At 30.0% G+C, this 25929-nt stretch overlaps 1 protein-coding gene across 3 annotated transcripts; it reads right to left on the reverse strand.

Moving 5' to 3' along the window:
- Positions 1–43: 43 nt before the first annotated feature.
- LOC121121404 (histone-lysine N-methyltransferase SETD7) lies at positions 44–25600 on the reverse strand. Of its 3 annotated transcripts, XM_071889844.1 has the most exons (4): positions 5854–6884; positions 5702–5796; positions 2055–2286; positions 44–1998 (listed from the first exon to the last, which is right to left on the reverse strand). In XM_071889844.1, the coding sequence occupies exons 3-4, from the start codon at positions 2276–2278 to the stop codon at positions 540–542; spliced, it is 1683 nt and encodes a 560-aa protein (XP_071745945.1). In that variant the 5' UTR covers positions 2279–2286; positions 5702–5796; positions 5854–6884; the 3' UTR covers positions 44–539. The 3 variants fall into 3 exon arrangements, with proteins under 3 accessions (XP_071745945.1, XP_040572250.1, XP_040572251.1); XM_040716316.2 differs by lacking the exons at positions 5702–5796; positions 5854–6884 and adding an exon at positions 25440–25600; XM_040716317.2 differs by lacking the exons at positions 5702–5796; positions 5854–6884 and adding an exon at positions 25445–25576.
- Positions 25601–25929: the final 329 nt, after the last annotated feature.

The following is a 25929-nucleotide window of genomic DNA, read 5'->3' on the forward strand; positions in this document are numbered from 1 at the left end:
GTATGTTTAAGAAACTTTGTTGTTTTAAATAAAAAAATAAAGCTTCAATCAGATTAATTTATTGTTCTTACGTAAACTTCTTTTAAATCACAAGTAACAGCATGTATTTTGTATATCTATACATATAAATGAGAAATTTAGTAAAAAGTATTCATTTTTAGTGGCGCATGAATCATATAACCTTAAATTGAATATTAATATCCTTAAAGTTTGTCACATAATTGAGATCTTGTAAAAGATTTATCTAATAAATTGATATAAATTTTTTGTACAGAAAGAGTTAACTTTAGTATTATACACAAATAAGACAAAATTAAAATGAAACATTTTCTTATGAATACACAATTGGCAATGTATCTTTAAATAGAGGATATTTTATAAATAGTAAAACGTATCATCAAAGAGCCCATGATTATAGTTTAAAGTTTAATTTTTGGACATTATTTTGAATATATGTAGGTGGTATAATAGAATATCCTCGGACTTAAAAACTTTTCATGTTTTCGTGAGATTTTAACAATGACGTTTCATTTATTTTATTATTCTTCCAGTTTGACATTTCCATCACTACTCTTGCCGTTTTCAACCATGTCGACGTTAGAAAGGCTAACAGAGTCGTTGACGATATTTGACTTCTTTTGCTCCAGATCCCAACCTTCCTTAAGACTTTCAGGTACAGGATATGTTCCCTGAAGCCAAACTACTTCATACCAGTCAGGACATCCATCCATATCGTAGCCATAATGTACAAATATTTCTTCTCCCGCTTCCACGTCATGGTTAGTTACTAAACAAGGAATGACTCCAAATCTTGGGTGATCAAATGACAAAAATTCGGCATTGGGAAGGAAAGAATGATTTGTTTTGTGTGCCAGAGTTGCACAATAGTTTTTTATATCCCGGAATTCCACTGGGATGTCCATTGTCCCGTTTGGTCTAGATGGATCGAATATTTTATACGCATTTTTTTCCCAATCATCCTTGTCTTCTAAGTCAGCGTTTAAAACAGGTTTGCCATAATAAAAAGCAACTACCGTAGAAGCTTCAATTCTTATTTTAGCAAATAAACCATCATTTGCTCCCGGTACATTGGACTGCTTAACTTCAACAAGTCGTGATTCATATGGATCTGGAAGGAGAGGATTTTTAATCTTGCTATCATAATCTATGATTTCATGCTCATATAAACATCCACTGGGTTCAGAGAAAATAGGAACTTTGATACCTCGATCTTCCACTACAGTCTTCAAATAGGCTACTCTCGCATATTCTAAAACACCTTTTGTAAATGTTCCTACAAGTGCTGTTTGGTAATCAGGGAAAATATATGCTATTCTGATACCCGTCAATTCCCCAGATTCATTAACCCTTCCAACAACACAACCACCTCCCTTAACTACTTTCCAACATGGCCCATGTGGACGACCATTTCGGTGATTTCCTATGAAGGTTAAACGTCCCTTAGCATCAAAATACCGAACGAATCCATGGAGAACGCCATCAAGAAAGTATCCTTCTAAGGAAGTATCGTTTTGGAATACTAGTTTAGCTTTACCACAAAGTCTGTCGTTTTCATAAGTTCCAGCTAATGCACGTAAATTAAGTCGATTAGTTTCAATTTTACATTCACCATGTCGATATCCATTTTGAAAACTTCCAGAAATGGTATCTCCATTGGCGAATTCAATGACTCCTTTTCCTTTCCATCGACCATTTTCATCCTTACCCCCTTTAAATTTATAATCAGGCTCTTTGTATATGTTTGGATATGGCTCTAAACTCGGACTTCCAAAAATAATTGGATTTGTATCGAGTCCAACTTTAATATCTTTAAATTGTTCTAATCTCATTCCTCCGTTTCCCGTACATTTCATTTTTCTAATCCATTGCTCCAATTCTCTAGAATAACGTTCTTGATCGCTCTCTCCACGTCTATAAATGAGATTTCCCATCTTATCTCTTACTTCTGTGGGAGGCAGCCTTTTCCTTAAGAAACTTCTAAAAAGGATGCGCTATCAATTTCCATGGAATAAATAAAAACTCTACTAAATTACCTGTTTTGTTTTTCAGATTCATTTTTCTCCTCATCATCCTCGTCAGGATCATTTCGAAGTCGGGCTAATCTACGGCGACGCTCTTGTCTCTGAATTTCCAAATTCAGAACACAAGTATCTATCGATGATGTACAAACACGAGACATTATTAAAGTACTTTCTAAACCTCTTCTCGAATACCCGTATCCGAAACTGTTATATGTGGAATGATGCAGGGCAGGCATCTTTATTGCTAAAAAATAAAAAGAAAAAGAAAAAAAAAACATTAATAGGTCCACAGGATAAAATATGTATGTATATAAAAATCAGTTTTATAATTCGACCTTGTCATACTTTATTCAAATTCTTGTAGAATAAAAGCAAAAACAAATACTTAAATTGACCATGCAACGGTCAGATCTTTCTCTCTCTCCCTACAGCTTTCACATCAAGTCGTTATTCATTTTGTACAAATGTACGGAAGTAAAAGCTCAACCGGAATATTGAATGAAATATAACTCTCGTAGTATGAATAACACTACCTTGTATGTTAGGGTGGTTCTCACTGTGTAAAAAAATAAAAGCAATGTTTTTATTTTCATTTTATCACCCTCTCAATTGGTTCTAATTGTGAAAATATTTTTATGTATCAAAGATTGTAACATTTGAATGATATTCAGAGAGGGTACCCCGGGACTAATAAAATGGACTCACATTGTAAATTTACCTGCATTTGCTGACTTTTTATTCTTAAACACAAATGCAATCTATATTAATTAAGCATTGCTTATCTGTATGAAAAATAGTCACTGGGTGTACTATATATAGTGCTCCCAGATGTATGTATATGATGTAACAATGCAGTATATAAGGAAAAATAGAGTATAATATATAGTGATGAAAATAATGTGTATGTTGGGCATGTTAAAAGAAAGACACCGAAAATCAACATGGTAACCCAAACAATTTGAACAATCAGCTGTAAGAAGGGGGAGAATGAAATTAACATGGACATAGGCAAGAAATACTCTGATATGGATCCTTAATTCTACTCTGAGCCCATCATGGACTTACAATTATAATCTGCAACAAATCTTCAAGCTTACTCTCCGTCTTTTATGAACACACACGAATGTTCAATCAGGTTTTGAATATAATTCATTAATTTGAAATAGAAGTTCCCTACTTAAGAATTAAATATTAATGGCAACTCCTAAGAAAAAGAAAGATAAGTCTTTATTTTACCAATTCCATAAAAACAGTTTATTGTGTGTAAAAATACACACAATAAACATAACTAATAATATACGAGGAGTTCTATAGATAAAATGAATTAAATATTGTAGCCTTTAAAGTTCAACTTATATTAAAAAAGGAAGTACTTACTAGTCACATTCATATAAATGAATGTTACTTTAGATGAGGTTAAGTAACAAGCTTCCGCACTCCCCCACTCCTCAAATCGCTGTTATTATTATTTTTTATTTTTGAGGAGAGAACGTTGAAGTATTGAGTGAGTAACCACGTGTGAGTCTCCTCTTGAAACGGAGAGTAACACCAAGAATTTGAGAGGGAGGGGGGATATTTTCTTAGTAATTATTTCTCAAAATTTGTAGGTTCGTCGACGCTTAATAACTCCAGACAATTCCGCGTACTTCCGTCAAATAAAGTACTAAATTTGAAATAATACAATTGTTGCTAAAAAGGTTTGAATATTGAAACGACACAAACTACTCATCCAGTAAAGTTATTGGCATAAAATATATAAATCCTTATTGACAAAGTTGGTTTTGTACATCAATTTATGCTTTTAGAAAAAGTTGGATATGTATAATTAATTTTCGGCTAGCTTTTCAATATAAGTAAAACATTAAAAATTAATTAAACTCAAAAATATTTTGCACTTTTTGAATCAAAAGAAGAAAAACTGGTCACAGAGATAGTCAAAAGTCTGGAGATCTCTATGCTCGATCATTCACATTTTTGGATAATCTATATAATAGTTAGCATCACCTAATCTTTGGGTAGTGTGTATGGAAAGACTAATAAAGAACGAATTTTCTTCTTTTGTAAGATATTTGTAAAATGAATTTGAGCATAATAGAATGACTAACATCACTTAAATGTATTTTTTATTTGAATTTGGAAATATTTTTAAGCACTACGGGTTTTACATATTTTTAAATTGACCCTAACCAAAAATGATGACCATAAAAGTTCAAAGCTTCTTATACAAATTTAGATCCACTAGAACGCCATTGCCTGATAATTATGCCTAATTTATTTATAGACATTTAGTGAGATTTTTATAGGAATATGATTTCCTTTATTTTTTGTTTATGGTTTTTGTTACGTTTTAGGCGCGAGCCAGCCACATGTTATAATACTGAGTGTTCCATCAAATCTAAACACTTTGAATTTTAAACTTCAATAAGATATAATTTATTAATTAACAATAGAATTTCAACAAAGTTAAAACTATAAATATTTATTTTTTGAGCTCTCTTAATCATTAGTTTAGCCGCCCTTAGCGGCAAGGATGGCTTCTAGGATTATACAGATGAAGTTTTCTGTCATGTTGTCCCAGTACGGGTTAACAGTGGCTTTGAGGGCCTAGGTGTTTGGATGACAAACACTGCAGGCCTTTCCCTCGACATGCACCCAAAAGGTGTGGTCGAGGATGTTGGCATGAGGGTTGTAAAAAAAGATTTCAAAAAACTTTAAAGAGTTTCGCAATGAAGGATACGGGTATCTTTTATTGTTGATGTCACCCTCACAAGGCTCTATCTACACACTTTTTTTATTACTCTCTGAACAGTTTGGTGGGAGAAATCCCAAGATCTCTTGTATGGGCCCTCATGGACTTGAGGGAATCGCCCTGGGCTATTTTCTTTAACTCCTTGTTGTCCAGTTTGGACTTTTTGACAGAGTCCTTCTTCCTCTCCAACGTTTCGGACGTAGATGACCGTCCTGAAGATGTCCAACTGCTTGCAGTGAACGAATGGAAATTCTTCAATCTTGTTATAGTGTCATTTTCTCGACTTTTATAAGATAGAGAGATCAGGTTTCTTTTTTTTTTAGTAACTAATTGTTTATGTTTTAATATATCGATACATATATTAATTTCAATCACTCAACTTAATTTATTATTGAATTAGTAAGTGATCAGATTTCAATGGACCACCAAGTAATAAGTTCTTATATAATTGTACTTCGGTACAAAAAAAAATATATATGTTTTTTGTTTTTTTGCAAAGCAAAGTTTTATTATGAAGGGAAAAAAACGGAAGAGTAGGACAAGTAAAGTAAAACATTGATTTTTAAGGGTCATCCTAGTCTACACATGTACATACACGCCAAGAAGGGTATAAAAAGTCAAATAACAAATGAAAATGTGTTGAAATGTTGAACTTTCACAACTTATTTCTGTATGCATGAAATCATTTTGACTATAAATAATTATTATTTATCTTTGCTTTCGTGACGTCATGACCTTAGGATTTGTTTAAAAAGTCAAAACAAATCATCTTGATTCTTATTCGCCAATACATATACCTACAATTAAATATAATTAGTGAATGAATAAATCATCCAATTATACAGTTTGACATTTTGACCTCTACATAATGTGTTAATATGATTTTATGAACGACGTGTGAATTAGTTACCTTTAAAAATTCTGATAAGATAACAAATATTTTTTTGACATTTTTCTTTTAACTAATCAAAGACATATGGCGTACGTAAACTTATAAACAATATCCTACAAAAATCAAAAAAATATGAAAATCCCAATTATTTTTATATTTTATATATATACATTTACAGTAACGGAATTCTAGAGCAATGGGCTTGCTTTTTTTTTACTTTCATTCATGAAGGAATGAAGGTAGTAAAAATCAGTTTCCTCTCAAAATGCTGCAAGATCCAAAACATGTTGAAAGAAATGAAGGTGCCATTTTGGGACCTGGATTTACCTGAATGCCCCTTTATATGGAGTTCATTGTACACAAAAACTCAAATATTAAAACAAACAAAATTGGAAGAAAAAATAAAAGCATGCCGGGGGTATCATTCCGAGTAAATTTACAAAAGTATATAAATGGTATTCTTTTTTAAATATACTTTACATTTTAATGCATAGAAATTATATGACGTACAGTAAAACTAGGGATTTCAGGAAATTTCTGAAAATTCTAGGAATTCGTGAAATCTCTGTTTTACTTAGAAATTTCACTAAATCATTAAATATTTTAGTAAGATTTTGAAATAATAGGCCAACAATGATGCACATACCCCTATAACAAACTGCCCACAAATTTATTATATACGTAATGGAGCATGGGCATTGCTTACTTTTACTTGTTTGTCGACAAAACGATTGATTGTCTTGTCGCAAAATAATTATAAATTCATTCTTAAAATTATATTGAGACTCAAAAAAACAAAAAAAAATACAATATCCTTATTAATTTACATAATAGTCCGAGATAACACCATAAGGTACATGGACAATGCTTGCAGCAATGCACAGTACTATATTAGGACATCCTAAAAAACCAAAACTGACAAAAAAAAAAAAAAAAATATCAGTAAAAAAAATAATAAATAAGAATCGAAATTGTAAATTAAACATTCTTTTCCCGATATAGATTGTAATCTACATCGGGAAAAGAATGTTTCACCCATAGATATAAAAAAATATTGAGTGATTATGTAAAAAAGAACTTGATACCGTCGTAGTTGATCAAAACTATCAAATTGTAGTAGTAATATATAGTAAGTCAAGCACATAGAGGCACTTTAAATAGTTTTATGTGCATTTTACATTTGAATATATGTTCTTTTATGGTACTTTTTAGTTTTTATAGAAGTACAGGATAATTCCATACAAGATTTTGAGTAATTGATGTATATTTTCCATTGTTTTGATCAACAAACTTTCGGTCATAAAATATATCCCATACTTTTGCTCAGTGTAAGGACTCTATTTGCATCTTTATGGTCACACCACGTTGCAGATACTGTATATTTTTTGAGTTTACTGATGTTCCATTTTAAACATATATTTTGAACTAAACCCAAACGAAATAAAAACTTTTGGTTTATTTTTAGAATATTGCTATAGCTTCCCTTTATTTCCTTCTCACCTTTTTATTTTTATTTTATTCTATAAGACAAATCTTGTTTTGCCAAAAAACTTATTTTACAGAAATACTATGTTACGTATCGATACTTTGAAGAAAACCAATAGAAAAAATTATGATTAATCCAATTTAAGATTTTATTATTAATAGTTCAACATCAAATATTGAATTTCTTTTTAAAGAATAAATTTTTTGTTTAGGTTAGATCCTGTATGACTAAAATTATTCCAGCAGGAGATAAATAATGAGGAGAAAGATATTTATACTAATTATGTATCTACATAAAATTGCACTAATTTGTATGTGTTTCAAGAGAAATATTCCTAATCAGGGGCGTAGATAATTTGCATCATTTTTTTTTTTTTTTTTGGGGGGAGATTACCTCCAAAATTATCAATACTGTAATACATTTACTTGTGTATATAGATTCATTATTCGAGAAAAAGTACTTTCATATTTCTCACTTTGTTTCAATGTTTTATAGGAACTGTTACAATCATCCGATTTCAGCCAAAATGTCCCGTTCTGTTCAATAACTTTTTGCTAACAAGAACCCAACTTTAAAATGCCCTTTTTGTAAAAACCCTTCTCCCTATTGGCAAAAATTCGGACAACCAATTGTCACAGGCCTCTGTTGATGCTAAATTTTTATCGCCAAACGTTTTGGCCATAGACTGGAACATATGACAGTCACTTGGTGCCAGGTCTGGAATGTAGAGGACGATGCATAAGAAATTTCTATCTGAGCTTCGACGAGCTTCTTGCATGTCATCAATGATGTGTTCGGTCTGGTGTTGTCTTGATGATATCTTCTTATTTTCTATTCACTAACGCTGGACGCTTCTATTCAATCGCCAGCTTCAAACAACCGAGTTGTTTACAGTAGAAAACAGCCTGTATACATTTTCTTGGTTTCTTTAAACGCGTTTCTCCATTTCATGTTGTAAAATATGGCGAATTTCTTCCTTTAAGACCTCCATATTTGATGCGCAATTATTCACGACTGAACTGGTCAAACACAATACTGTACGGAAACGTTTGGAGTATACACTCACACCATTACATCACTTTATCGTATGATACGATGTGACCAATAATGAACAAGATATACTTAGTTAAAAAGTTTTTTCCCCAACAATATATATATATATTTTTAGAGGGGCTTCGTAAATTATAGGGGACCTTGAGCCCCTCCCCTCAAAGAGGCTGCCACAGTTCATAATTAATAATAAAAATGTGATACAGCAGCCTCAAATCCAAAAAAGTGGCTGGCTATTCTAAAAATAACCACGATTTATTCGTAAATAACACACTTCATGGAAACCGTATTACCCTATTAAAAGAAAAAAAAATTGGAATATACTGCACTCTGTCCCTAATTCTAAACCTTGCTTCGAATTACTTTAAACCTTAATATTAAAGTCACTAATAGATTTAAAGCCGCATTTTTATAGTCCTCATGTTTTAGCCTGTGATGGCTTCCGCTAACTCTAGCCCCTGCACTTAATAGGATAATAGTGTTTAATAGCTAGATTTGCCATTTTTGTAAGGTAAAAAGGAGTGCACGAAGAAGCGACAGTGATTATAAATGATACAACTAAAGTAACACTTTTGTTAATATCAGCTGCCTGTTATATGATTTGGGGCGAAGAAAATGAATTACTGCTTTAAATAGGAGAGAGAACCTTTTACATTTAAAGTAATATTTGTGGAGGGAAAATATTCTGATTATATTTTAATTTATCCATATTTATTTTATTATATATTTTTAAAACAATTGAAATCAAATATGTGCGAGAATGCTTACTGCAGAGAGATAAGTTAACACACTGAAGACCAATTAAAAAAATAAATAAACAAAAAAGAAGAAGAAGGACACAAAACAAATGTTTTTCCTTTTTTAATTTTTAAGATAATTTTTTCATTATAAACATTTCAACTCTATTAATGAAGGAATTTCTTAAGCTCTAAAACCTATAATCCCTCAAGGTGAACACTGCCTTCTCCCTATTGATACTTTTTTATAAGTACATAACTATTTATATGTTAAAATGACCATATTTTTATTTTCAAAAAGAGGAACTGTTGTCCATCAGTGTGGGTTTTAAAATATTTAGAAATGGAACATATGTGATTCTTGTTTCTTTTTTTATAATGGCAAATTTTAATTTTATTCTTCTCTTCTTTCAGTTTAATTTATATTAAGCTGATTTTCGATTGTTTCTCCAAAAACCGGGTATTTCATTTAGTTTTTAAAAAATGTCTGGAACAGAATGTAAAAAAAGAAAATGTCTGGGCACAAGAAAACAGTTGGCTGTTCATCCATACATACATCCCTACAAACATTTCAATGTTCAATACTATCATATATCTAACGAATGTGGGAGTGAAATTCATTGTATTTCTGAGTCCTTGTTACAATTTGTTGCCGCCTGTTATATGGTTTTTGGGAGAGAAAGAGCACAATCAACAACCGTTTTTCCTTTTCTAATTTCTGAACTTTAGTTTTTTTCATTACAAAAATGGCATCTTCATACTTACAAAATAAGTAAATAGTATATACATAACAACTTGGTTTAACGGTCTCCAGTTTTATGCGTGTCACCACACAAAGAAGCCATACCTATTTTTCAAATTTCGGATTTGTACAAAATAAAAAACCTGCTTTAAAAATCACCTATACAAAGTGGTTGATTTTTAGTTTCTCTTGCCTGACAGATTAATAAAAGTTTGACTGTATATGCACCAAGAAAGAGAGAGTTTTTAACAAAGAAACAAGAATCAGAAGAGCAGTTTCATGAACAATTACAATTATTATAAATGGGCTATTACCAGAATACATTTACTTTACCAGTTCTAAATTCCTTAAAGATTCTCGTTAAAAAAGTTACTTCTTTAATGTGAGATAAAATGTTTATGTTACTTGTAAGTTGTAGTTTTCGTTTACATCATCATTACATTCTAACTCCTATTACAATTTGTGCTTCGTATATACATTTACAGGATTATAGCCTTATTTTCGTTTATAGAGCAATATTTTGGATAAAAAGCGGGTATCTAAGATCACATTACGCGTACATAAGTTTAACCTATTTATATTTTTGTCACGGACGAGTCTTGGAATAAAGGTCAATTAGAGACGCAAGTAGGAATGCTATTTTCAATAGATGAAAATATAATAAGTGTGTATAGTCTAATTAGTCTTCTATAGAGAAGGGACCAACTCTTTTGTATGGACATGTGTGGCCCGTCTACACAAAAATAAGCTATAATGAGTTTTCTTAAAATTGAGTCCAGATTGCATTTGTACACTTCAACGAATCATGGTCAATTTCTATCAAATAATTATTATTATGTATCTTTTTGGAGGGGCCGTAAATTGTACTTTTAATAGGAAAAATTTATGATCACAATAAAAAAATGTGAAATTGAGAGATTCTAAATTGAGAAATCTATTTAGGGACCAATAATCAAATAATGGTTCCATAATATAAATAACATTTCTGGGTATCTGAGCTCATCCTACGAATTTATATACAATTGGAATTTTCTCATTTTCTTGATATTTGTTCAAGTATTTTTTTTGTTGATGCACCATATATAGTATATTTCAAATCAGCATAAAATAAACAATGTAGGAGAATGTACAGTTTATTCAAGCCTTCATGAGTTTGATTACTGTTCGCCACCTTTTTTATTACTTTCTTACAAATAGTTGTAAACATATTATGAGGTACTTTATACAACTTTTGGTTAATGCAAGTCATTATTTCTTAATTCTTAGAATTGTGTTAAGTAGGGATAAAAGGAAAATCTATATCATGCAACTAAAGTTTATGTATGAAAAACAGTAAAAAGTTGCACTCTATATAGTTCTTCCTGATGTATATCTTATACCAATACAGTATAAAAAAAAAAGAATTTAATATATAGTATAAAATAAATGAAATATCACAGACGTTTAGTTCAACTTAATTTTCAACTTTATAGTCACATTTACAAAAATGATTGTGAGGTTAGATGATTATATATTAGGGTGGCTCTTAATGTGTAAATAAAAAAGCAATGTATTTATTTTAATTAGCTCAACCTTTCAATCTGTCTTTATTGTGAAAATATTTAGAATTTGGAGTGACATTCAAAGATAGTATCCCTTGGCTCTTAAACTAAAATGGACTAACATTTAGGAGGGTCCCCTCGTTGCAGTGACTTAAAGAACATAAAAAATAAATTTTGAAAAAAAGTATTTTTTAAATAAAAAACTGAGATTTCTTAATTTTTTAAATCGAACACCTAGAAAGTTTTTTATGGATAAATATATTTTTTTATGAGCTATTAAAAATAATTATTATGGAAAAATGTAATTAAAAAATTGATATGTAAGGAAATTTGACATTTTACGGAAAAATTCATGCAAAGATTTAATTCTTTGTTATTTGATAATAAGTAAAATGACATAAATTTCAAGCATCCATATTTTTCTTAAAAATATATCAATTAATTTTTATAATTCTTAAAAGGTTATATTGCGTAATTTATAATATCAAAAAATATTTGCACTAGGTTAGTTGGAGCACCTCTACTAGCAAGTGATGTTTCGTATCATTCTATAGCACCTTGCCGAAAGCCACTTTGTCAAAGGTTAATTTGCCAAAAAGAAACATTACCAAATAAAACAGTGTCGAACGACCACATTGCTGAACAGAAACTTTACCAAAAAGAATCAAAATATATTCTTTAATGATTCATGCTGCAATACTATGTAATTAAAAATCAAATTCATGTAACTCCAATTTTTAAAATGAAATGTTTAATTAATTATTTATTACAAATTTCAATTATGAAAGACTTTTACTCTATAATTCTCAAAATGGTTTTGTCGTTGAACAAGAAACTTAAGCTAAACAAAGACCACAAGTCATCTTGAAATTCAATACGAAAAAAAAAATCAGCAAAGATATCTAAACATCGATAGCGGCAACAAAATACAATGTATATTTTTGTGTTAATGAGATATCTTTGGGATTTATTGAACGTTTGTCATAATTTTTGTTACAACGGTTCAAATAGCCGTATGAACCAATTGTTGAAGCATCTTCATATTGAAATGAATAAATTATTTATTAATTCATGAACACCTAATGATTGCAATTCGTGGGTAATAAATAACATATTATGTTTTAAAATTTAAGTAACATAAGTGTTAATCATAATTACCTGGTTTTGTAGGGTGAATCATCTTAAAGTATATTTCATGTTTTGTTCGACAAAGTTGTCATTCAGCAATATGACCGTTTGACAAAATTACATTTGTCAATGTAGCTTTTAGAAAAAAGGTTTTCAGCAAAGTGACCGCTCACGGTTCGCTATACCAATATTATTGTCGTACCGGGGTACTGATACATTTAAACCGGTAAAATACTAAATAAATATTAGAAGCGGTACATGCAGTTACACTACGTCACAAGAAAAAAAAAAAACATCAATGACGTGACCTCTTAAATTTCTGACCTCTCCTCATCAACCAAACAAAATTGTCCTTTACATAAAAGGCAAGAATAAAAATGTTCTTTTATAAGAAAAAGTCATTCCATTTTTTAGTTCGGAGATCCTACTCCAAACATTAATCACAAAACGCCCATGTAAGTGCATGTCAATTCCCCTCTGCATTATTATTGTTTTATATTTTTAGGAGGAAACGTACTTCCATAAACACCAATTCATGTATTTGTATTAGAACCCGTATGAAAATATTACTACACATTGATATACATAAATATTCCGGTTATTGTAATTTTTCTCTGACTTTATCGATTTCATTATAATTGAATATTGCAACATCTTAGGCACTTATGGTTGACATTTTTACTTGATAAAAGCACAAACTTTCAATAAATTGATTAAACTCCATCAAACAGTTTAAAGAATAAAAAAAGACTTAAGATTTGCTTTGAATACGACTTGAAATCAATGAAAAAGGGGGATATTTTAATTAAATCAAAGTAATATATACTAAAAAGCAACAAAAATGGCTAGATTTGTACAACTTTTATCTTTGAACGAGTAGGGACAAAAAGCGTAAGATAATTGGAGAATAATATGTTGTTCTTTCAATTGTAATAGTTAACTTATTCTGTAGTGTCCATAGTATGGAAAAAAAAAGTGCATGTCGATGTGATTAAAAAGTTTTTACTCATATTATGCTATGATATATTATAAAGCCATATATTGGACTTTTAATTGACGGTCCTTTTTTGATATTATACTACACGGTAGAAATTCAATATTTTCCTTAACTTTAATAAAATTAGTGTTTTATTCTTTCAAAATAGGATTGTTTAGGCTCCCGAGATGACCGGCATCACGTGAAATTGCTCTACAGAGCGTTTTTATTTGACATCATAAATTGAATCATAGTTGAGGGTGATGTCATCTTTGGGGCTCATAATTCATATTTTTACTACATAATATGAACAAATTTCCAATAAATCTCTATTAAATGTCTTTAAAAATAAAAAAAGTCATAAAATCTGAATTGAATACTATTAGACGCTAATGATAAACAGTGATATTAGATTTAAATAAAAGTTATATCTACTAATAATTCTAATTAAATTGAATAGATTTACTACAATTACTTATGTTTTATCCATTGTGGACAAGAAAATATCCAATTCATTCCATTGTAATTGTTAACTTATTGTCTACAATATGGAAATAAGATTCTATAACGATATAATAACCTATTTTAAATATGCATTAGAGGGTTATTTTTGGAAAAATACAGTAAGATTTAAATCCATTTATTTGTTGGTCCCATTTTGACATTTAAATACAAATGCATATTTGACTATTTTCCTTCATATTTATTAATAAAAAAATATGTTTGTTTATGCTCCAAAAATGGCCGCCATCAACAATACTGACGTCACATGAAAATGCTCTATATTTTGAAAAATAAATAATATAACATATTTGAAAATTTGGAAAGATGTAGTTTGGAAATTTGATTCGTTAGATGATTTACAAGGTTTTAGTCAATATAAGTATATTTACATACATATTTGCTATTTTCTATGTAAAAGTGTTGACAACCTTAAGCATATTTTTTCTTCTCATATTTTTAAATTAAATCATTAGTAGTATTTGTATTACTCTGTTTATTTTTGAAAGTAAATGAAAGTATGAGCAAATACTGCCATGAATTCTAATATGAAGTAAAATATATAAAATTGTTCCTTTAGATTAAATACTTAATCACCCTTTGATTATCATAATACCATCTACTTAAGTATAGTGCTTCAACAATGGCCCTATATTTATTCCAAACAGATCTGTTGTCATAATAAGAATTCCTGATCACTGTTCTAGACTCAAGCGTATTTCACAAGCAAAAAAGTTGCTTTTTTACTTAAACATTAAGTATCATATTTTTAATTGAATGTATTAGGATAATCTATAGTTAAAGGCAATGCAGCAGTGATCCTAATCGGTAGCATTTTTTAACTCGTCTTTTTTATTTTTTTTTTGAGTTGGAAGCTGAAGAGTGAATTTTCTTTTTCTAAGCTGCTATCATATAATTCCTGAGGTCTGAATTACCTTTTCTACTTAATAAAATATACCATTGATCTATACAACACCGGAGCGAATATTAGGGTCTTGCTCATGAAAGACGGAGAGTAAGACTGACTATTTATTGGTGTGATTGATTTATTTAGCTAACTACCAGATGATTTTGGCCCTTTTTTCTGTTTCTTTTTGGAGGCAAAGCTGTGTGATATAATAAGGGTAACGACGAGTAGAATTCAGGATCAAAATACGAGTAATTCTTTCTCATGTCCTTTCTTATTTCCTTCAACCCCCTTCCTCCCTCGTCACAGCTGATATAACCTCATGACAGCCAAGCTGCTTTTCTCCAAAATATTTTTCCAATTTTGAGGGATAGCATGCTGATTTTAAGTTTTCTTTTAACATGCCCAATAGGTCTCACAATTTTCATTACTGTAATTGAGCTTTTACCTATAATGGATTTTATTGCACATTTTCAATATGTGAAATCCTATTATGCCATTTTTTGACAATGTTTAGGCTTGGTCAATTTCTCTGAGTACTACTTGAAATGGCACTAAGAAATTTAAAATATTTACTGGGTTAGTTTGTTTAAATATCATAGAGGGCACTTGGTTAAATTCACACTATCTACTTGTCAAAAAAAATTGATTTTTTTACCCTTGTTATCATCAGCTGTCTGTTATAAATTAAAATTCGATGTATTAACAACTTGATATTTATAATTTATTTTGTTTTAAAATGTACAATAAACTAAGTACATTTCACAATATCAAGTATTCTTATCCCAGAGTTTAAAAACAGGTTTCCCAGGATATCCCTCAAGTAAACTCTAAGAGGTATTGAGAAACGTTAGCATACATTAAATCTTATGACTATATACGTACTGATAGTTATACTCCCAAACAGTTTTACAAACATGAATTTAAGTTTATGTAAAAAGAAATGAATAGAGTTTGTTCACCTTGATATTTGAAATGGAAAAAGATGAAATAAAAAGTGAGAATCTTTTATTTTAATTAATAATGTTTTCTAAGACAACTGATTGTAAGGAAAATAAAAGTTACTAAACATCTTAAGCTTAGCTACTGTACATTAAGGTGGCCCTTAAAAGTTAATATTTTCCATTTTGTTCATAAAACAATGTAAATTTCCTTTGCGAAATATTATATACTTTAATTAATATTTGAAGGTGGCCTCGTTTCTTAATGGGTGGCTATATTTTGAAAAGTTAGCCGGGAAAAAATTAAGTTACAATACCAACTTTTTGTTTAAACATGAATATATATGATGCCAATAGCAATGGTTTTTGTTGCTTCAATCCTTTTTAATATCAATTGGTTTTAGAAAGATAAAATTTCCTATTTAAAAAACTCATATAACCTTTTTCTGATTGCTTTGCTCAGTATTGTTTGAGAGTGTATCAAAGATGGACACCAGCAAGGAGAAAATGGGCCATATTTTACGACTGAGAATGTGAATAGTGATTATGGTCTTGATATTAAAAACAGCTAATTACGCACCATATTACTTTCATCGATTCTGTTCCAGTAAACTTAATGTAAAATATGCCAATTGCCGAGAATTTAAATAAAATAATTACAATACTAGTTCAAATAGTTTAAGTAACAAGCTACAGACTCTCACACCACCGTACGGATAGTATAGTTTTTTATTTTGCTATTGCTTTTAAAGCTACAAAGTAGTTTAATTACAAAAATAACTATTATTGAATGAACTCTTTTCGAGTCGGTAAAATATTTTATTCATCGTTTAATTTGTGTTATAAACGTCAGCAACTGTTGATAAATTTGAATCAAAAGTTTAAGAGCCAATGGGGACGACCCCTGAATGTCACTCAAATGTAAAAAAATGGGACATTAATAAATTTTCTTAATTAGGACCGATTGAGAAGTTGGGTGAGGGAATACAAATAAAAGCATTGATATTTTACATACATAATATGAGCCATTCTATTGAACATTCATATTTTTATTTACAAATTTGATTTTTTTTTTTTCATACTCTATAGTTTAGCTTTCTAAATATTGATTACATATTTTTTTACTTCTATTTTAAATAAAGTACAAAAAAATAAAAAAAGACATATTTTCAGATGTTGGGTTCATATTTTTATATGTATTTGAATTTATGACCTTTTTTACTACCTAAACTTCTTTAACCTCCTTATGTATGTCAATATATCTAACATCTATGATATATAATGACCTACTAACAATAACATGAGTAAAATATTGCACAATCTATATATTGATTTCTACATATACTGGAGCTGTTGGCCCGTTTCCAAATATTGATACCTTTTTCTTGATCATATATGAACATATGAGTGCATCATACGCTCTCATGTTCTTACCTATTCTCTCAAATGTCACGCTTGGTGATGGAAACATGTATTCAAAATATCAAATATAAAGATCAGAGGTTTCCTTGGCTGGCCACTGAGTGCTTGTATATACAGGGTGTGGATATAAATTTGGAAAATTTAAAGATAATATATTTAAATATATGTAAAATCCAGCACTCAAAGGAATCAACATTCCCTCCAACCTGACCCTGAACCTGTTTCCTTGTCCATTTTGGCCACCACAAGGGTTCAACAGTGTTATGTACACTTTAATTGAAACACTCTCCAAGACACCTCCTGCATAGTAGTCCAATGGGTTCAGATCCAGCGAGCAAGGAGACCATATGTTTATTCCTTTTCATCATGTATTCAATTAATTCATTTTCAATTATTACCCCAAAACATTCATAAGCTTTCCTTGAAGGTGTTTTCGCACGTCAGAATCTTCGATTGCCTAGGCAACATCCTAAGAAGTTGATTTGGGAAGCTTCATTAATTCAATAATTTCCTTTGGCGTGTGACCGACAGGAAGGCTCACAATAATTGCCGAACATTGTTTGTATTTGGAGGATATGTCAAGGATTTTGTATTTATCCTATACAGCTTTGTAGACTGTCATAAATATAGATCTCAGGATTGCCAATATATTGAGGTCTAAACTTGTTAAGGATTTAAAATCCCTACCTCTGTACCCTTTGTGTACAAGTTGTATGTACTCAGAGCCATAACATAAAACCCTCACCTTCCTTTTTTATTCCATGTTTGTTAGTCATATTTGGTGTAAAATGTTTAAATTTGTATAACACAAATATAAACATATTATGTAAGAAATATGAGGTCACAACAACGACAAAAAAAAAAGACAAATATTCCATTTAGTTTTTTCTTTAAAAACCTTGAGCATTATATATAAAATTGTTGTATGAAACATCCCGAGAACATATATACAATTGAAAATGCCTCTTATTGTGTACTTATCAAAATCAATGTTTTTATGTGCATTCTCTAAATTGACCTTAATGGTTAAAATGTATTCTGTTGCCAAAAAGGGTAACATTTAAGCGACATGCAGAGGTTTAAATAAAATGGGTAATTTATCAACATTTGTGGACATTTTTATTTTCTTAACACAAATGAAATGTAGAATAAATGCAAATTTTATCAATACCGAGTTAATAATGACTTTTTTTGATGATACAGTACTTAGTTAACAAGTAAATATTAGATGATTCAATTGATGTTAAAAAAGATTGAATATTAAAACTACTATAAAATACCAATTTATGGCAAATTGTGTATTATGAAAGTGGAATTTTTTTTTTTTTTTTCCTCGGCCAACTTTTCAATATAGTGGAAAAAATTAAGAAGGAAGGGCCGCCATTAAATATTAATTAAAGTCAAAAATATTTTGCAGAAGGAATATTCATTATGAAGGAAACAAAATGGAAGGACAAGAATTGTTCGTGTAAGGCATTGGCTTTTATGGGCCACTCTAAATATGTTAATACACTAAGCAGAAATTTATGGCCTTTCCAACATTTAAAGCCGCTATGTTATTACCCCCTCCCCCCGCCTAAAAAATCTTTGTATCTTAATGTTCATCTTTGTTCACACACTGCGTCAAATAATAAAGAGAAAATAACGACAAAAAGTAATTACGCAATTTAACATAATGTACATAAAAAAACTTATTCGTAGTCTATGTCCATATATTTACATAAAAACCATGTCCCTACCCTCAATCATATTTTAATAACTTTGCTCCATAAAGATAATAAATGAAACAATAAAAGATTATATGAAATAATTTAGCTAGAGATAAATTGTTTTTGTCATGGAAAGGCCGACTAATTATTCTTGACCATGGTTAATCATTATTTTCAAAATAGGAGATATAATAGCTTGTCAAAATACCAAATTTAGCGGAACGATTAAACTGAATCAAAAATGATTTATAAAATAACAAGGTAATGCGTGATTATAATTTCCTGATTTTTACAAAATATACTCATGTTTATTATTAAAATAATAATAATAATAATTTTAAATATGTCCGGCTACTTCCAAAAATTATAATTATTGATGGAGAAAAATGACCCACTGTCCCTCACTTCCCTGTCAATTAATTTCATGTGTTTTTTTTTAGAAGAACAAATATTTCAAGACAAAAAAAGAAGTATTTATAAGTAATTGACGTATTTCTAATGAAATTAAATCATTATATGTGGCCTATGAACACAAAAGTAAAATAGAATGATTTTCCTCAAAATTGAGTGGGAATTTCACTTTTTATATTTCCACAACAAATTATTGTCTATTTCTTTTTAAAAAACTATTCTTATTAACCCCTTTCGTGTGTTCACAAATGACACTTAGAGTAGTCACAATTGATTGTCACAATAAAAAATGATAAATTAAACAATTTGGTTTAAAGGGGGCTATATTGGGGTCAATTTAAGTCTCATATATCAAATAAAGATTATAAACTCTTTCCCAAATCATTGGGTATCATCACTAAACATACAAACTTTAATAAAAATCCTATAAGGGACTCAAATATGTCTATAAAGCATTGAAGCGTATGTCGTGTTGTGTGAGGCCTAATTTAGGACAGAAAGCTGCGGTCCAGTTGAATCCGGTCTTCTCCAGTCCAGTCTCAAATGTTGATCCTTAAATATGTTCAATCAATCCTTCATGACACCATTGTGGGTCTTTATCATTTTTTGTAATTATTCTGTTATTTTTTATAATAAATTATATAACTTAGTAAAAAAAAATGCTATTTTCTTGTTATATTTCATTATAATGAAAACAAGAACTGTGCAACGCTCTTAATAAATATCTGATATATATTATTGGGCTTAATAACCCATCAACATTTCTAGGAAAAATTCCAAGGACCGAAAGTTCTAACAACTGATTGCAAAGACAGATAGGACCAGCCTAACACTAATAATAACAACGATCAGAATAAGACAATTTATTCTTCAGATTAACAATTCCAAAATAACGAGTGAGCTAACAAATATACACAATTTACATTACTACGTGAGACAAGAGGGTTAAAAATGGCCCGTTTTGACCAAAAGTATCCTTTTTTTCCAAACTAAAACGACCTATACCACGTCAGAAATGACCAAAGAGGCTTAAAATTTGCTCAAATTAAGTTTTTTTTACTGTCCTCTGCAGCAAAAATATCAGGCCGAAAATGAAAATTAAATTTTTATACAAGAGTTTTTCTGTGGGGATTCTTGGATTCTGTTTTCACAGGATTTCTGGGAGTTTTACACCTACGGCAAATATGGTTTTTTCCTTCCAGAAAAAAACCATATTGTATTTATTCATAATACAAGTTTCATATCTTTATACATAATTCATGAAGTTACTAATTACAAATCATGGAACGACGTAGCTCAAGAGACAACAAGACTAAGAGATATTATTCTTTTGAACTCAATGTGAGTAGGCTTGCGTCTAGTTCGCTCCTAAAGAAGGAAATATCATTTATTATATGGACTTCAGAGACGATTCTTAGGTCCAATTTAGTAAATGTAATACTACATAATGTTTACTTATACTTTGAACCAACCTAAAAAGCACACTCATGTTTTATATGTCATGTCAATAATCTAAAACTCTTCCATATTGGAAAAATTGTTCTGTATTTTAGATATAAGATGTGTTTTACAACAATATGAATATGAGATTTTACCCCACGCTTTAGATTGTCTATTTTTGCAATTATCCAGCTTCATCAAAAATTAGCTAGTTCATCACATACTATTTGAGTTAGTTTTTTATTTTTATTTTGCAAGTTATGGAATTCAAAAAAGGCTCTAAAACCTAACATGTGCTCATAATGTGGTAATAATGAGAATATATGTGAAAGACATACTTTAAATTGAAGATAGTCCTTCTTGAAATATAAAAAGAAATACTTAAATTTAATAGTATTTTTGTTACTATTATGATATTATAGATAAAGAATATGTGTCCAACTCAAAGACAACTTTCCAAGAAAGGAAAAATACTAATACTCACATTACATTACATTGTAATTAATTAGTTATATACATATGAAATACAATAATTCTTCTTCTATTGAATAAACAATTTATTCCACGATTCTCAATCCTGATGTTGATACATGAACCACTAGAAAAATGTAGGTATTTTATTGCATATCTTACAAAATAATCTTTTTTTGTTGCTCATCTATTCTTTCCTTAAATGAAAAGTAAGCATTATCTTTTGAAAAAAAATAATACAGAAATAAAAATTTGCAACTTGAATTTACCAATTGCTACATTAAAATCTGAGCACTTTGAATGTTAACCTTCATCAAGATTTAGTTTATTAATTAACAATGTAGTTTCAATAAAATTAATACTATAAAAGGATGTGTGTCTGAGCTCTCTGAATCATTATTATAGCTGCCTTTAGTGCCAGTGATAGCTTCTAGGCAGCGGAAGTCCTGTAAGCTCCTGCAGATGTAGTCCTCTGACATAGGGTCCCAGTGCTGGCTGTCAGTAGCATTCAGGACCCGTTGTTTCAATAATGGAAATTGCAGGCCTTCTCCACGACATGGATGCAAAAAGTGTAGTCGAGGAGTTGGCATCAGGGCTGTAGGGGAGATGCCAAAAGTGTCTAAAAAGAGTTCAAAAGAGTCTTGAAACGTTTCCTTTCATTGCTGGTGTCTAAAATGGCACCTCCATTCTCAAAAGGCCCTCTCCATCTACTTTTTTGATAGCTCTCTGGACACAGGACAGTCTAGTGTGAAACTTGGAAATCTCTTGTATGGGCCCCTCGTGGACTTGATGGGATTGGCTTGGGGTGTTTTCTTTAACTTCTCTGGATGCAGTTTGGCCTTTTTCACGGAGTCCTTCTTACTCTCCAACGGTTTAGACTTGCTGACTGTGTAGACAGGCGTCCTGGAGACGCTCAACTGCTTGGAGTGCGCGAATGGAAATTCTTCTATCACAAGTGTCATTTTTCGACTTATACCTAAGTTCGAGAGTCAAGTTTGTTTCGTCTTGTAACTGATTGTTTATTCTTTAATATATCAAAATATGAATTCAATTGAATCACTCAATCTTAATTAATTATTGAATTAGTAAATGTTCAGATTTTTCATGTACCGGGGAAAGCTTCATTCTATTCAACGAATACATTTTTATATTTATAGTTAAAAAAACAAGACATGTATACAAAAGATAACAAATATCAATTCTTTTAATTCCATTGGGGGTCGTTCAAAGAGGCATTTACCACACTATAGGATTTATGTTACATTTTGTAACATAAATGATAGACAGGTCCTCCTTTTTGAATGGCACCTAATCATACAATACGAAAAATTACCCATATATTGTTTTACCCCATATAAACATAGAGCCTAATATTTCTTGGATATATTGTTAGCTTTATATTTAAACTTTCTTGGATAATTTGAGATACTCAACCATTACTTGATTTGTATTTACTTAATTTAGCCTTGATTTGGCCTTTCAAATATATTTTTAATTTGTTAATTGTGATAATGAATTTTGGATCAATTTTAAGTGTAATTTTTTGTACTGTCAAAGGGTTAAAAATGAATCATAAGTTTTTAGAAATGGAGGATAATGAGTCGAAGAATATAAATGTTAGAAAGACTGAATTTTGAAAACAATCATTCTGACTTGATTTTGTGTTTACAGACCATAATTAGCAAATGGGTAACGTCAAATTGACGTGTATATGTGGTACGTAAATAGAAAAACACTCTTGAACATAAATCAAGGATCAGAAAAAAACCAACTTTGTTTGTTTAACTCATAAACAAGCCGATATTTGACATATTTTAGCCAATTATACACCTTTTATTAAAAATTGTGGGATAAGTTAAGATACTCAAGGGTAATGGTGAGAGTTTAAAATCTATATTTGATTTAAAATACTTATATTGGCCCCGATATGGCCCCTATCAAATAGATAAAATCTATGAATTTCCAGTTTTTTTAATTGTCTCGATCAATTTTGGGTACTTTAACTGGAATTTGCAAGATTCCCAAAGGATTATTAAGAAAAATTTGTTGATAGAAATTGACGATATTTCGTCAAAGAATACAAATGTATTCCACACTCAACTTTGAGAAAAATAATTCTAGCAGACTTTTGTGTTGATGGACTGCATATATCAAAGCTACAGCAAAGAATTCAAAACTCATTAAAAACAGTCTTGCAACGGAGAGGATGGGGTTATTTCATTTCTGGTGTCTGTAAAAATAACTACATTCAAATGCAATAAATCAGAAGATTAAGCATAAAATAAGATATACAAAATTATATTTCTTAATGAACATAACAAAAAAACCTATTCTAAATTTGAACAACATACTTCTTTTAAATACACTATATATTGAGAAAATATATCCTACAACCCTACATTGGGATAACCATTGTATTATATAGTTTTGTAAATATGTTATTCTTCTTTTTTGTATAAGGTTACTTTCTTATTTAATAGAGTTATTTGGAAAATATGTCAAAGGTAATTTGGAAATAAAGAAATAATTGATAACAAAAATGACCGAAACAAATCAAATCAACAGAAAATATTTGAATAAAAAAATTAGAATTTATTTTCCACATAAAGGTCACATGAGTAAACTAAGAAAATTACTTTCTCTCTTAAAGATATTTAAAAAAAAGGAAAGGTCCTTATTTTTTAATTATTAAAAAATCCATTGTATTAAATATCGACATAAATTGTTTAAAAAGGTCAGAAGAAGGCTTGGCCTTTCATAAAAAGTCATTCTAATAATACTTAATATATAGTATATATTTTAGAAATTTACATTTATAAAAGGCTGAAACGGCCACATTTTATTTACATTTTTGTAAATAATGTTATTTTTATATTGGGATTTAGGTATCGCATATTTCTTTTTCTTAGGGCACTGCCACAGCTAAGACGGCCCTACATAAAAGATTTCCAGAGTTGTTTTGGTTATACGTTGTCCCAATATTAGGGTTGTAAATATCAAGCATTCTCCGTATGTAAAAAAAGGAAGATAAACATGTTCATCCCAGAAATTTGAAAAAATGTTTGAGAGGACAACAAATTAGCCAGGGGCGTCCGCAGGCTATAATAGGGTAAGGCAATTAGGTAAATTAATGTTTTACTATAAAAAGGTGCAGTGATTATTTTTTGATATTGTGTTTCTGCCGTTCTTTTTACATAAACAAACTAAATAAATCAGTTAGTCATTTCATCGTCATAAGGGAGAAACAAGCAAAAAGGCAGTATATCTCAGATCTCCAAGATGCTGGAGTTGATGTGATGAAGATAAATGTCATTGTTAAGTATTCTAGAAGCCTGGTTTTTAAGTTGGCCAAGATGAAAACAAATGGAGAAGACCTCTCCAGGATGTCAGGAAGTGGAGGGTGACGTGTAATGGTTGTGATTGATAATAAAGGTGGCCATATTGAGTGAAAAAAATTAGCAAAAAGCTTGTCTTCATTTTTTGTTGGCATTATTTTTTTTTGCCTATTATTGAAAATTTTGAATAATTAATGTATTTTTAAATCAATTTTTCTGGTCCCAGTTTTGCTTCCCTACCCTATATATAAAAGATATACTATTTTTTTGAATTAGTTTTTCTAATTTAATTTTAGTTAAAAAAGAATATTGAAAAATACATGGCTTTTCACAAAAAATTAAATTGATTGGGAAGTAAATTTGAAAAATTGATTTTTTTGGAAAAAATCTTCAAATGTTACATTTTTTCAAAAAAAATTTCGAAAAATCTACTGCTATTTAAAAGAAATTAAATTGAATGACTTTTTTTTTAATAAAACATATCATAATTTGACGTAAAATTTTTTCATCTTGGACAAAAAAAAATCTATTACACAAGAAAAATTCCCTCAATTTGGGAGAGGGAGGAGGCGACACCCCTCCCGACCACCCCCTGCAGACGCCCTCATTACCTGTCATGCGCGTTCATTAAATGAATTAAATAAATAAAAACAAGTTCCATTCCTTTTCAAGCAAGGACAATAGTAAAAATTAATCCGTTTTCGATCTTCAATTCTACTCTGAGTCTAACAAGGACTTATAACTAATCCATGTAACTCTCCGTCATTCATGTGCACAGGCACTCGTGCTTACACTTAATACTTAGATTTTCTCTCAACAAGAATAAAAGTATGTTGGTTACGGCGTTAGAAAAAAATTAAAAAAATAATATTCCGGTTGCCAACAACAAAAACAGGGTTTTGATTTACTACCCTACCTATAAATTATAAAAATGTTTAAATAAGTATATAATGTCTTACTTTACAATTATTTGTTTTTGAACTCCGAAAAACCCTATTGAACTATGTTCAACTGCTTAACAGTAAAGTAACCAGAAGTGTGACTTTAACAGCAACTATGACAACAATGTATGTTAACGGGAAATTATGAAAACATTAGAATAGGTATACGTTGAACGAGTATAGTTTAAAAAAAAAGTCATATACACGTAGCTTTCATGCTTAATAATTATGACTTTATTTTCTTGCTTGTCGAGTTGAGCGCTTCCACTCAAGTTTTAAGAAGTTATAATGTATCATTACACCATTTGGCAATCTGCCAAATCATTTATCTACCCAAGCACGTATATGTGGAGGAAAAACCCTATGTAACTATCAATGATGAATGTTTGCTATATGTATGCTGTACAGCCTACTAAATGTTTTGTTTCTGTAAACTTTAGAAATATTACATAAATACTAGTGTTGTGTTTGGGTCTGAAAATCCTAGACCGGGCTGAAACTGTCATAA

The sequence above is a fragment of the Lepeophtheirus salmonis genome, chromosome 7, assembly GCF_016086655.4.
Source record: "Lepeophtheirus salmonis chromosome 7, UVic_Lsal_1.4, whole genome shotgun sequence".
NCBI classification, from domain to species: Eukaryota; Metazoa; Arthropoda; class Copepoda; order Siphonostomatoida; family Caligidae; genus Lepeophtheirus; species Lepeophtheirus salmonis.

What these genes read in the sequence shown, in the direction of transcription:
- LOC121121404 (XM_040716316.2), bottom strand. Translation starts at nt 2,278, where the DNA reads ATGCCTGCCCTGCATCATTCCACATATAACAGTTTCGGATACGGGTAT. An exon ending in GAATCTGAAAAACAAAACAG is followed by an intron (nt 1,999 to 2,054) that starts GTAATTTAGTAG and finishes CATCCTTTTTAG; the next exon opens with AAGTTTCTTAAGGAAAAGGC.